The 14,297-nt window shown below is 34.2% G+C and overlaps 1 protein-coding gene across 11 annotated transcripts in view; it reads left to right on the top strand.

Moving 5' to 3' along the window:
* The first annotated feature begins 407 nt into the window (after positions 1 to 407).
* EDD1 (glycine-tRNA ligase) overlaps positions 408 to 14,297 on the top strand; it is a 36,447-nt gene continuing 22,557 nt past the window's right edge. For 3 of the 11 annotated variants that reach the window (XR_016047864.1, XR_016047866.1, XM_020663610.2), the window contains exons 1-15: positions 410 to 784; positions 2,471 to 2,521; positions 2,909 to 2,976; positions 3,418 to 3,499; positions 3,639 to 3,702; positions 4,987 to 5,042; positions 5,317 to 5,394; positions 5,552 to 5,626; positions 5,727 to 5,797; positions 6,033 to 6,149; positions 6,302 to 6,403; positions 9,528 to 9,651; positions 10,777 to 10,860; positions 11,002 to 11,088; positions 12,572 to 12,673. Coding sequence is in view for 8 of the 11 variants with exons in the window: in XM_020663610.2 (XP_020519269.1) it covers positions 533 to 784; positions 2,471 to 2,521; positions 2,909 to 2,976; positions 3,418 to 3,499; positions 3,639 to 3,702; positions 4,987 to 5,042; positions 5,317 to 5,394; positions 5,552 to 5,626; positions 5,727 to 5,797; positions 6,033 to 6,149; positions 6,302 to 6,403; positions 9,528 to 9,651; positions 10,777 to 10,860; positions 11,002 to 11,088; positions 12,572 to 12,673 (1,413 nt within the window). In the remaining 3 variants the exon portion in view is untranslated. Of the gene's footprint in view, positions 785 to 2,470; positions 2,522 to 2,908; positions 2,977 to 3,417; positions 3,500 to 3,638; positions 3,703 to 4,986; positions 5,043 to 5,308; positions 5,395 to 5,551; positions 5,627 to 5,726; positions 5,798 to 6,032; positions 6,150 to 6,301; positions 6,404 to 9,347; positions 9,379 to 9,495; positions 9,652 to 10,776; positions 10,861 to 11,001; positions 11,089 to 12,571; positions 12,674 to 14,297 lie in introns of those variants that run through there. The other 8 variants (XR_016047865.1, XM_088856127.1, XM_020663611.2 and 5 more) reach the window with 7 other exon arrangements.

Genomic DNA, 14,297 nt, shown 5'->3' with positions numbered 1-14,297 from the left:
ATTGAAAGACATTGTTTCAATACTGAAAATCAGTGTGATAGCTTGAAAATTTATTTTTATCTTTAAATATAAAATTTAAAGCTTCAAAAATAGTATAGATAGAGCATATTTATGAATGCTTTAAAACTTAAAAATTGACAGTTTAAAAATACATTACAAGATGCATATTTTTCAAGACTTTAAATCCATTTTTTCTCGGGTCTATATATCTTGAGGTCAAGATGATCAATTTGAGTATTTTTGAGATACACCTTAATTTGATTGTTCTGGGCCGCGCCCTTATATAAAACTTTTTCCTTTTAAAGTTTTAATAAACTTCAAACAAATAAAATAATACAAGGCTAGTTTCGATAATTTTCTGAATATTTAAAATCACATGTGTTCAAGCGCACGTGTTACTTTTATCTTCATATGAGTACTGTGGAGAAGGAATGCAGGCATTAAGGTTTAGGCCAAGGCGAAAAGCTAATGCTCAGCTCCCGCCCATTTTCTGTCTCTTAATTGCAGAGTAAGAAAGAGAAAACCCTAATCCATGGCGTTTCTCGCTTCTCCAAAAGCCCTTTTCAGTGTAAACCCTCTTCTCTACATTGAAAGATTTTGCAGAGCGCCTTTCTGCAACTCTCTAGAACGTCTACTTCTCCTCAGCCAAAAAAGAGCAGGAAATCTCGGAATTGTGGCATCAAAAGCTTCATATTCTTCTGTTTCTTCTTCCACATTGAAGGATTTGGAAAAGGAACCAGTGGCCTCTGCTCCTACCTTTCAGCAAGCGATACAAAGGTTACAGGTAAAATTTGTTTAGTCTTCCGTTATAATTCGGTGTTACAGGTAAAATTTGTTTAGTCTTCTGTTATAGTTCGGTGTAACAGTTGAATTTGTAGGTATGTACACTGTGCGGGTTTTTGAAGTGATGACTGTTCTAATATTTGTATTTCAATGGTGCTAAAATTGGTCAGTACTACACAGTAACTTTTGAATATATTACTGTTTTAAGTCCATAATTTGAAGTAGCTTTAGAATTGCTCATTTTTCTCTTATGGGCATTCACTTTAACTGTTAATCTACAAAATGCGCCAAATTTCAAATAGGTCAATGTTCATTTATGAATATGATGCTGTAACTATTTAATGTACATTTCTATGAGAATCCAATGGCTTCAATTTTTGTTTTTAGTTATTTGAACTGCAAGAGCTTGTAATTATCAAATAAATTAATCTGATTTCTCTGTGTATGTGTGTGCATGCGTGTCCGAGCATATGATAAAAATTCCTTGAGCCTAGGGGCTTACAGAATAGTTGCGAGCCTGACAGCCCAAATTGAACTATTTGGTTATCGGTACTAAAGCAATTCCAGGATGATCCCCATCAGTGATTCAATTCAACCTTGCTGAACAAACAAGGTTGATGTAACAGTTAGCAATATTATGATGTAATTGTGGCCCTATTGATGCGAGAGTCAGGAGTAGTGTTTCAAAACCACGATCGTTCCATCCCACACATATATGTGATGGATTGATGATACGGATCGGTCTAAATGGGTGACCTGGAAAATATTAAAAATAAAAACTTTTCAATGTATATATATATATATATATATTCTTTTTTTTTTTTGGGAGAGGGGGGGGGGGGGGGGGGGGGGGGGGTTGTGAAGGGGCTAAGAAAACATTAAGATAGCTTAAAAGAAAACAAAATAAAAAATGAAAGGGATGGTTTTGGGGGACTATCGGGCCGACTCTGATACCTTCATGGAATTGGATTGATCCCCACTAATTCCGAATCTGGGTCGACGATTCCTGATCCTTATTAGTGGGTTTTAAACAACGGTTTGGAATATTGTTCATTCTCTTTAGATGTGCATGAATACGATATTTTCAAGTTCTATGAAGGCATCTCAGAATTGTCCATGTCTCCATGAAAGATTTACATTTTTTTTCTATTTGTTACTTCAAATACTCCTATATCATTTTTTTAGGGGGAAGAACTTGTACAGTATTAGCTCAGGAGCTTATGTAATTGATCTGTTGTTGTTTATGTGTATGTGTATGTGTGTGCGTGCGCATATGCATGTCTGTGTTTGTGTGGATGCACGCATGCTTGTCTATATGTATGTTTCCATATATGTATTTATGTGCATGCATATTCCCCATGTGTGCACCTTATGTGTATTTACATGCATGTTGGTGTATGTATGTTTCTATGTGTATTTATGTATGTAAATTTACACATCCACGTATACATGCTGATGAACTGTTGATAACTTGTTGAATTAAAAGGATTAGTCATTGGTATTTATCAATTGCACGCTGGGTGCACATTCAATTGTCAAGAATTATTTTTTATCCCTGTTTGTACTTGGAATCATCTAGTGATGTATTTTGTTTGTTCTGTACTTTTTTTTTTTTTTTGCTTATCTTTACTGATGAACTGAGTCAATTTTTCCGCAATAACATTGTTGGTATATTTGGTTTAAGTAGGAGTATTGGGCTTCCAATGGATGTGCTGTTATGCAGTGTAGCAACACAGAGGTTGTACTCTCCTTATTTTTGTTGTATTTTTATGTTGATGCACAATTATTCATGTTATGATATATATAGTTTTGATTCTTTATGAGTCAATCCATGATTCGTGTTCCATAATTTTAAGGTTCTTCATAATGAACACTTGAAAAGTATCTCTTACTTGCTTACTGATAGATACACCTTATTTGGTGATTAATAAATTTTAATTGTACCAAACATCGATTAAGAAAAAGAAAGAAATAGTTATACCAAAATTTCAATGTTCCTACTTCTTATGAGTATTGATACTCTATATTGGACCAACAAGGTGTTTTTTTTTAATTTCTTATGTACCTTTTTGTCTGACCACCTATCTTAAGGTTGTTGATGTGGTGGCTTGACCTAATCATTCAGGTTGGAGCAGGAACTATGAATCCGATGACTTTCTTGAGGGTTCTTGGTCCAGAGCCATGGAATGTCGCGTAAGTATATTTGTAGCCACATAAAGTGCAATATTCAATTCTTAACACTGCTCTGTTCCATTTTTTCTTCTAATCACACCCTCATGCTTCTATCCCTTAGCATCTATGTTGTCATTGATGTTTCTAAATATTCTGGGCTCCTAAGCATTTTGCAACATGTTCTGAGGCTGGAAGAAGTTGTTGGAAACAAAGTCTTAAATGTTGTAACGTTTTTGTAGATATAGATTTGCCTTCTCTTAATGCTGTGTTGCAAATGAGAAGGATAGAATTTTTTTAACTTCTTTCATCAGTGAAAGTGGTTTGGGTTTTATTGGAGGACATTGATGTTTTAGAGTTCTGTTGCCAAATTCTTAGAACCCATACTTATTGCAAAGTGGCCTTTCTTGGATGGAGTCAAGCTTTACTGTTTTCATTAGTGTTCTTGATGGCTTCTTTGGGCAGATATGTAGAACCAAGCATACGGCCGGATGACAGTCGTTACGGAGATAACCCAAATAGACTACAACGTCACACTCAATTTCAGGTTTTGTTTTATTGTCCATTTCATATAATCTATGAGGTGGTTATCCGTGGTTGTATGATTTGCATATCTTGAAACTAGTTGGCATATCTACCTTGGATATCTTTGCGCTTTGTCAAACATATATTTTTTCTGACTGCAGGTTATTTTGAAGCCAGAACCTGGAAATTCTCAAGATCTATATATTCGTAGCCTTTCAGCACTTGGTATGTTAGAACTCATGCTTTTGTTATGCTGGATGTTGTTTAGCTGGACAGTCATATCCACGTTAATTGTATTTTCATTTTAAATATAATTTGGGGAAGTTTGTCCAGCTGCTTTTTTCTTGCAAATCTGTAGTTTCTGAGGCTTATGCCCTATGTGCTATGAGGTCTTAATAGTTGAATGTGGTGTAGAAGTGTGTTTTGTAAATCACTTTCTTTTTAAGTGTTGGATTACAGTAAACCTATTTGCAAATAGAATTTATAACATTGCCTACAATCAACTTTTTTTATTTTCATTTTGGCTAAGTTAGTCTGGATTTTGGTGGGACCCACCCAGTCATATTACTTTCACGAATTGTCTAAAATTAACTTGAAAGAATAAATACGAACCATTGTGTTGAGGAATTAATAAAGCCTCCTCTACCTCAGAAGGGAGTCCTTATCTCACATAAAAGAAAAATGATCCACTTTTATTAAAGGAAAAATTTTATATAGAGCTGAGGCTCTAAACAATCAAATTAGAGCCCACCTCAAAAATTTCACTAGAAGAGCTTGTTTCGATGCCCAAATATCCTCAAATTGATCATCTCAACATCAAGATGCATGAACATGAGAAAAAAATGGATTTCAAGTTTTGGAAATAGTGCATCTTGTAACACATTTTTGGACCGTCAATTTTCAAGATTTTCAAGTTTTCATTGATTTGCTCGATCTACACTATTTTTAAAGCTTTAAATTTTATAATTAAAGATGAAAATATATTTTAAGGCTATCACAATGATTTCCAATATTGAAATCACATTTCTCGACACTATATGAAGGTGCGCTTTACTTTGATTGTTTAGAGCCTCGGCTCTATATAAACTGCACCCTTTATTAAAAAATCTAATTACGAGTTTATGTTTTTTCTACTAGACTTACAAATCCAATTTAATCAACGGCTAACAATGTTGTCATTGTATTGTACAGTGATCTAATTTTTAATGTATTTCAAATATCAATATATCTCTCGACTTTAACAAATAGTATACCACAAGATTACGTTCTTACTCCCCAGACATACATGAGCTAATTGGCTAGATAGTTACTGATGCCAGACAAATATCAATGCTGTTGCTTTCCGAAATCTTACACTGACCAATGTCTGCTATGGAATTACTGGAGAAGGATTTTTGATATAATAGTTTATGCATCTTTAATTCCCATTAAGCCCTTTTTGTTGTGTTAGTTATGCATTTTTAGTAGTTCTGGCGTTGTTTGTAGTGTCTGAAGCTAAATGCCTTACAGGTATTAATGTAAATGATCATGATATTCGCTTTGTGGAGGACAACTGGGAAAGTCCGGTAATGCTTCATATTGTGTAACCTAATGCTTGAATGGCATCTTCTATTTGCCAATCCATCTGTTTAATATGAACCAGGCACACACATGCAGTTTTGCTAGAATTGCAATAGGACATCATTTGCCAAAGTTACTAGTTGTTGTAAACGCTTGGTTGCTTCTCCCAGATTTCACCCTTTTTGATTGGGGTGTTTTGGCATTTCTCTCATGAATTGCACATGAAAGTTTTTGTGCTTATTCAAACTATTTAAAACTCGTTCTGTTTAAGTTTGATAGGTTCTTGGTGCCTGGGGACTGGGCTGGGAAGTCTGGATGGATGGTATGGAGATTACGCAATTCACCTATTTTCAGCAGGTTTCTATTTTATTAAGTCCCAATATATATTTTTAGCGTTTAGTGTTTTTGGGAATTTCTCTTTTTTCTGGCCGTAATTCTGTTACTGGGAGTTTCTCAGGTTCTATGGTAGGCATATGTTCATAATTGGTGCATACCATTGTATGGTTCTTTCCAGGCGGGAAGTCTGCAGTTGCTGCCTGTTTCAGTAGAGATAACATATGGCCTTGAGCGTATTCTCATGTTGCTTCAGGTTATATTTGTATTTTCTAACTAATAGCGCATGCTATTTGCACATTGGAACCCCAACATTTCGCTTGGTTGATGTGGTGCTTTCTGAACCTGATTGGCAGGGGGTTGATCATTTCAAGAAAGTTCGGTACACCGAGGACATCACATACGGCGAGTTGTTTTTGGAGAATGAGTATGCCTTCTTGATCATTTGACTGGTTGAATTGTTCCAAATGCTAACCTGTCATTGAATTTGTAATGAGAAACTGAAAGTCCAGGTCTATGTCTGCAACTTAAATAAAAGATGCTTTCTTTTAGAAGGGCGTGTACAGCGTTGTAGATTTGTTCTCATCTAGCCATTTCTGAAAATTATAGCTTTTTGATCTTTATACTTCTTGACAAATAACAATTTTCTAATCAAATTTCAGGAAAGAAATGAGCGCCTATTATCTTGAGCATGCCCATGTGGGTCATATTCAACAGAACTTTGAGCTTTATGAGGGGGAGGCTCAAGCCTTGCTGTCACTGGGACTTGCAATTCCTGCGTATGTCTCAGAAACCAACCTTATGCCTTGTGAAGGGCCTCTGTTCTCGTATACATAGAAGTGTCTCAACAACTTTATTGTGAATATCATGATAATTGTTGTCCATGTTGTCAGTTTTTGTTAAATTTGATCCTATCTTCCTAATTTCTTAGGTACGACCAGCTTCTGAAGACCTCTCATGCTTTTAATATTTTAGATGCTAGAGGCTTTGTTGGAGTGACAGAACGAGCACGATATTTTGGTCGTATGCGGAGGTACATGTGTATTCTTCTTTGTTACAATATGTTCTTGCCAAAAGGGGAAGACAAGAGAACTCTACCTTTCTTGGAACATCTCCTGTCCTGTTTGAGCAGTTGAAATAAAGTTTTCATGGTTCCTGTTAAGTTACTTAACCCAAAATTTGGAACTCATGCATCGTTATGGACATCCTTATTATCATATTCAAATATATGGTATCGTGAAGCAGCAATGCCCTTCGAGTGTTGAGGCTTGGAGTTAGGCCTTCTTGTTGTGAGTGTTAAAATGCTTGTAGTGTTTGCTACTTTGAATATAGTTTCCATCCAATTATGTTTAGCACGGACTGACCATAAACCGCCAGAGTGGTGGCCATCCAGGTTGGTGCAAACTTCTTGGACTGGAATGTCTATCAAACCAGCAGAATCTGTGGGGAGATGGTTTGATGACTAAACCAGCCAGTTCGACCGGTCCAGGTCCAAGACAAATTGGCCAGTCCTGATATGGCTCTAAAAAGATGAAGAAACTTTTTTTTTGTTTTTTGGATTTTTAAATCAAATTTTGTTTTTCGTCCTTTCGAAAGATGTTAGGGGCATTTTGAGTAAGTTATATTTAGAAAGATACAAAAAGTAGATATATATATATATAGAGAGAGAGAAAGGCTGAGGTTAGCCCACTAGCTCACAACTACATATGAGCCTAATGGCCTAGATTGAATCTAAGCCGATCTTATGGTCACGACCTCATTTCGTATTTAAATTTTAGTTTTTTTTTTTTTTTTAAGTCTAAATTGTTTGAAATTTTGGGTGTGTATTCTGTAAAATAGGAGAATCTAATAAAAATATTAGAAAACTAATTTGCAAAAACTAAATTGACCAAAATACCCCCAAAACTTTTCTGGGGTATTTTGGTCAATTTATTTTTATTAATTATTATTTTTAATATTTTTTATTAGGTGTGCTTTGATGATAAGAATGGATGCCTAAAATTTCATGTGATTTGCATTTGTAGAAAAAAAAATAAAATTAAAATACGAAATGAGGTTGTGATTGTCAGATTGGCTCAAATTCAATTTGGACCGTTGGAGTTATATGTAGATGTGAGCTAGTGAGCTAACCTCAGCCTTTTCCATATGATATATATCTATATATATATATATAGACCCGGTTTCTATACAGCCAAGCCCACATATGTAGAAATGCAAGCTTCTTAATAAATCTATTTTTGAGATGGATTTTAGGACTTAATTTTTAAGGACATGTAATCTCTAACATGGAGATCGTAAATATGAAAAAATAAATAAAAGTTTAAAACTGGAAATAACAATTCTAGTAAGAAAACACTTGGACAGTTAGTTTCCATTGTTTTTAGATGGACTACCTACTTGCATTGCTGGGTGCTTTACACTTTCTGGACCGCACATGTAGAAATGCGGTCCAGCCCGCATGAATTTATATATATATATATATATATATATCAGCCTACTAGCTGACAGCTACAGTAAATGCCCAATGGTCCATATTGAATCTGGGCCGATCCAACGGTCTCGATTACATTTCATATTTGAAAATTTTAAATAAAACTAAATCACTTGAAATTGGGAGCGTCTATTCTTAAAAAATAGGAGAATATAATAAATATATCTAAAAAATAATTCACAAAAAATTAAATAGACTAAAATACCCGTAAAAGTTTTCAAGGGTATTTTGATCAATTTAATTTTTGCGAATATTTTTTTTGAAAAAAATATTTTTATTAGGTACGCCTTGATGAGGAGAGTGGACGCCCCAAATTTCACGCGATTTGGATTTGTAGAAAATAATCAAAATTTAAATACGAAATCCAGTTGTGTTTGTCAGATTGGCTCAGATTCAATCTAGGCCGTTCGGCATACACTATTCCATCAGCCCAGGGTCTGATATGATCTTTTCCCATATATATATATATATATATATATGGGAAAAGTTTATATAGAGCCGAGGCTCTAAACAATCAAATTTGAGCCTATCTCAAAAATTTCACTAGAAGAGGTTATTGTGATGTTCAAATATCTTCAAATTGATCATCTCGACATCAAGAAGCATGGACATGAGAAAAAAATGGATTTCAAGTTTTGGAAATAGTGTATTTTGTGACGCATTTTTGGACCGTCAATTTTCAAGATTTTCAAGTTTTCATAGATCTATCGATCTGCACTATTTTTGAAGCTTTGAATTTATAAATAAATATAAAAAGATATTTTAAGGCTATGACAAAGATTTCAAATATTGAAACCACATTTTTCGATACTTTTTGAAGGTAGGCTCTATACAAAACGCACCCTATATATATATATATATATATATATATATATATATATATATATATATATATATATATATATATATATATATATATATATATATATATACACACACACACACACACACATCATCGTCATCATCATCATTATCTGGCCATCAATCTGCCCTATCTCAAGCCCCAAGTAAGTTTATTGCACCCTTTCTTTAATTTGTTTGTTTTAGATTTAGAAAAATAGAAAAGATATTGGACTTTTAGCGTTTTTGCAAGAATTTTTTTTAATCAAATCAATATGATAAATTGTTTTTTGTATTCAATTTAATGGTTGTTCAGGCTTCAATAAGTTTATTGTTATTGGATTTTCGTATTTGGTAGCTTATCTACATTTTTTTATATAGATATTAGGTTTTTATGTTTTTTTGTTGCTCTTTGTTTTTTTAAATTTTTGTTTTGTTTCGGTTATTTACACTTTAATGGAACTATGATTAACGTTGATAGATGAAAATTGTTCCAATATTATGGATTTTGGTTATTTTTCGTATTTTTATTTTTTATAAAAATATATTTTAAAAATATGGATTTGGGTAATTTTGGAATTTTTATTTATAAAAATCATATTGTAATACAATTTTATGTTTTTTTAATGCTTAAATGCTGCTACAGAAAATGTTGAACTATGGCAATATTTTCACAGGTACTATTCAGAAGTTGTTAAGTTTTTTAGATATTTTAAGTTTTTCCATTTTTCTCCATTTTTTTTTTCTGACTTTTGTATTTTTCCCTTTTTTTATTTTTGTTGACTGGTTGTCAGATTCCTTTTTGGAAAAACTTTGTTTTGTGCAGTTTAGCACGCCAATGTGCACAATTATGGGTGAAGACAAGAGAGTCTTTGGGGCATCCCTTAGGTGTTTTTTCTGAGCTAGGATTTCACTGTCACCCCAAAGCAATTGTGGAAGAATTGGGAAAGGTTAGCTCTTCATCCATGTGCAGTGTGCATTTGTAGTTTTCTTCATCATACCCTACACATCCATGAGTTCTTTTGGTGATTGTTATTTGTGCTTTTTTGCATTGTGCAGTTACACTCTTTTGATTCCATGTGCCTTTTATTCTTTACAGTCTAAACCAAGGTTTAAAAGAACAGATCAGTGATCTGGATCACCCAGGTCCGGTGCGGTTCGGATTAGTGATCCGGCTGAGTGAACCAACTAATAAAATATTTAAAAAATTAGAGAACACAAAGAGAAAAAAAATTAAAAAATTAAAAAATAAAAGGTGGGCTCAGTTCTGGCTGGTTCTCTGACAAAACCTGTTAGATCCCGAGATTTTGTTGCACCCGGGCTAGCCCCTCCAGTTCTCGATCCGAATGGGATGGTTCCAATTTGGATCGTCATTTTTTAAATCCTGCTGCAAACTATTAAGTTTGTGCTTATTTACTATACCTTTGAGAGAACGAATTGTCACATGGTGCATTATTTCTTCGATTTCCTTTAGCATGTCATTTGGTTTATCAATGGTTGTGGATTCTTTTTCATCATTGGTCAATGCGCCTTTAATAGTGGTTTGAAATTATGTCAAGTTTGCTACAACTTTTGTCGTTCATTATGTTGAATGGATTCCTCACGATCCCCATGATTTGAAGATTTTCTATTCCCCCTTTTTATAGTCTGGCTTATTTCTCCGGGTCCAATCATTTTTTATTGATTATTATTCTCATATATTTATTGGTCATATCAATGTTTTGAAACTCAGCTAGTTCGTTTAGGACTTGCCCGAGTTACTCAAACTGGCAGGGTGCCAGGTCTTGTTGCCACGTCTCACCGATTCCTGGGGTCACTATTTTATTTTTCCATGTACTTGCCCAAGTCTTATCTAGACTTTCCTGAGTTAGTCCGTCTGACTTGGAATAGGGCCCAGGCCAATCCCATTCCCGAGTTGGAGATTTTATCACTGGGTCATACTGGTGATCCTTTTCTTCATTTAGATGACAGTATGTTGGCTGTGCTTGTCTTTGTTTTAAAGTAGTAGTAGTACTCTTCAGTAATGAATACCGCAATTTGTTCTTTTATTGTGCATTATTTTATTCTCATTGTAGGAAGCGAGCCATCCTAGAGCATTTGTTCTTGAAGTTGGCACTGAGGAGTTGCCACCGGATGATGTGATTGATGCCTGCCAACAGGTATACAATGTGAAAATTACTGTGCAATGCAATGCTGTATCCAGAAGTGGAGCATGTTGTATAATTTGTTCCCATTTCTTCAAGTATTTATTTAACTGTCGATTACTTTTATCCTGACTGATTAATTGTTGGATATGCCAGCTTGAAATGTTGATTGTACAAATATTATTGAAACGGCGGCTTAGCCATGGGAAGGTGTCAGCATGTGCTACCCCTCGTCGCCTCGTGGTATTTCCCTGAAGTTATTATTTTTCTATTTATCACTTTCTTTTATCTTCTAACATAGATGTATTGCCTTATATTTTCACAGTTCTAAGGGAATACCGATGGTATATTCTTCTAAGAATTAACATGTATTGCTTAATGGAGTTATATAACAAATGTTCCAATACATATGAAAGTGATGATGATAGAAGGAAACAAAGAACTCGTGCAACATGTTTGAGGTTGCATTCCAGACCAACAGACAATCTGTTCCATTTGATACTTTTTAATCTGATGGGAGATATTCAATGAACGGGAGATATATAAACTGGACAAGAAATATCAGAAAATGACTCTCATTATGAGATATGCCATTCATGTCAATGGTTGATAAATGTCTACGGAGGCATGTTTCATGTATTGATGACCCCCCTATACAAATAGCAGAAAATTGGTTATGTAGTTTTGTGGATGTCTCACAAGCCATCTTTGTTTAATACACATGGTCTACAGCTACGAGGTTAGAATGTCAGGTCTGTTTGGTTTCTTGTTTACAGCATGCCTTTCGTGTTTTGATAGGTTTAACACATCAATTTTCATTATTGGAGTTCATTTTGTAAGTTAAATGTGCAATAATAGAAATAATAGATAAACTTAAGTTAGTTATATGACTTGGTGTCAATGTCCTAGTGTTATGTTTGTCTCAGACTGGTACATGCTTCAATTTGGGGCACATGACTCTTGAAAGGGGCCATCCTGTGCATATTCCTTGTGGTTCTTGCTGGTTGCTCATGCTTGACAGTCATTTCTCAGCCCCTTTCTTGGCTGTGCTAATTATGGAAATGCATGTCCATAAACATAAGAATTGTACCTGAAAGTGACCAGAAATGCTGTGTTGTAGTACTAATAATGAAAAATATGGCTTCTGTTTAGGAGCTGGAATTAGTGGCGGTTGTGATAGGCCAAGCCTACTCTAAACCTTTGATTTTCAATGTGGGAAATGAGAGAGGATAACTTGACCATTGTTCTTGATGATTTTACACATGGAAGGCATCTCGGAATACTGATGACAATCACTTGTATAGAAAACCTGCTTACACCTCTAAGAGCTCACTTTTCCCATATGTCATTTTAGCCTTTAACCAGAAAACACAAAGTATGTGGACATTATTAATGCTTGTAAAAATGTAGTTCGCATAGGAATATATTTGCACTAGTTGGGGATATTGTCTTGAATTTGGTTGCCTCTACTTCAACAACACGTAATAAAAAGATGTTTTCGACCTGTTTTTTGGTTGAATTCTTTCTTTATAAGTTCTGGTGTGTCCTTGTAAAATTCACACCATTGTTGTATAGCCTCAGCTATTTGTGGAAGTGCCATGTTCATGACCATCAGTAGTTATATCCACAAAATGACATAAATAATGGAGCTTTCTTGTTATTGTCATTTTCCCTTTTTACATTTTAAGCATTAGTGATACAATGACATGCTTGATATTCTTTGTAGGTTTATATTGACATGTTAAGTTCTAAGCAAGAGGAAAAAGAAGTTGAAGTTCGTGGACCTCCGGTTGACAAGGCATTTGATCACCAAGGAAACCCTACAAAGGTTTATTATTCCACTCTTCTGCAAGCTGATATTTTTTTGTGCTTGTATGAATTGAGGCTCATTTGTAAAATAAGGTCAACATAAGATAGTTTTTAATGATAATTGAAAATAATAACGGAGGCCCTAATTTGAATGATAACTGTTACAAAGTCAAGGGTAACTCTTTCAATGGCTGATAAATATTATGAAATTTACTCATGTGAGTCAACTCTTTGTCACCTTTTCTTCCATAGCTCTCTGGAGAGTCATTATGTAATTAAAGGTTTGGGATTCTGTTCCTATAAAAAATGTTAACCTTTGAATATTGGTTTCCAGTGGTGAATATCATGAGATAAAATATGTCGAGTTAATTGATTACTCCCTAACAAGGTGTTATGGTATTCAATCATCACAAGGTAGTTGCTTTTGATAGGAAATTTATTAAGAATAGTGAATGGATGTGCATCACACAATACTCCAGTTTAGAAGTTAGACGAAATTTAACTTTTAAAAGTATTTATTCTTAATGAAGTGTATACTTAATATTTACATTTGTTTAGTGTTAATTTATTTCTATGGGTGCTTATATTCTCGTATTTAATTTTCTTATTTGCATTTTCACGATTTTATTTGTTAAAATTCAATAAATTATTTGCTCTATGTTCTTGTTTTGCTGAGAAAAAAATGTCAAGTTATTTTAAACAAAATTCCCAATTTGTTATGAATTCCTTTTTTAACATAGTGTAGAAATCCTTTTCAAATATGTCGAAGATTTTATTGTTTATTGCTCTCGTCCCTATTTCTTCTCTCTCTAGTTTATTTTTATTGTAAATTTCAATAATAAATGTATATGAGTATTTTTAAAGGGGTTTGGCTAACTGATGTTAGATTTAGACGATGATTGTGAGGTTTCAAGGAGAAATACTTATCTGAAGAGCATATCTAGGAAAAAAAATGTCTAAAAGAGTTTGCGTGAAGAGATTATTTGGGAAAATTGGGGGGAGAGTAGTATTGACTTGTAACTTAAAAGTCGCACTACTATTTTATTATCTCTTGTATATAAAAATATATAGATGTGCTGGAGTGTTTCTAAATTGAGTGTATTTGCTTTCATAGATCATAAGAGTCTCTGGTCCTAATTGAAGATTAATTTTTATTTTGGAATTATGTTAAACAGAATATTTTTCCGCAAGTCAGCCATTTTATTGTGTGCTTACCTTCCAGGGAGTATTTCTTTCGCTTTTTGAATGAAAGGTTAACTTCAAGAATATTTTTTTCTGGTCGTACATGCTACTTGTTTTTCTAGCAATGAGTAAGGGTTAAAGAGAAGATGGTGGCAATAAAGAATGGATCGCATTGTCAGTGGTGGATATATTCTCTAATGCTTTGCAAACATTCCTTGAAGGACTGTGAACTACGTTGTGCCAATTTATTGGGATCAAGCGTGTAGAGTTTTCTAGGTTATTTTGACTGGGACAATGAACATAAATGAAAGACTTGTAGGACTTGCATGTGTGATTGAAATGAGGGTGGTCCAAATTGGGTTCTTCATTGCTAGCCAGGGGAGGTGGGCCAACTCCTCAATGGGGTCCCTAATGCTATTGAGAAAGAAGGCATGAGAGTCAAGATGCCTTTCTCCCTCCTC

This window comes from Amborella trichopoda, chromosome 13 (genome assembly GCF_054954075.1).
Source record: "Amborella trichopoda isolate Santa Cruz 75 chromosome 13, AtrichopodaSantaCruz75HAP2 v2.0, whole genome shotgun sequence".
In the NCBI taxonomy this organism is placed as follows: Eukaryota; Viridiplantae; Streptophyta; class Magnoliopsida; order Amborellales; family Amborellaceae; genus Amborella; species Amborella trichopoda.
This window is presented reverse-complemented; position numbering and strand designations above follow the sequence as displayed.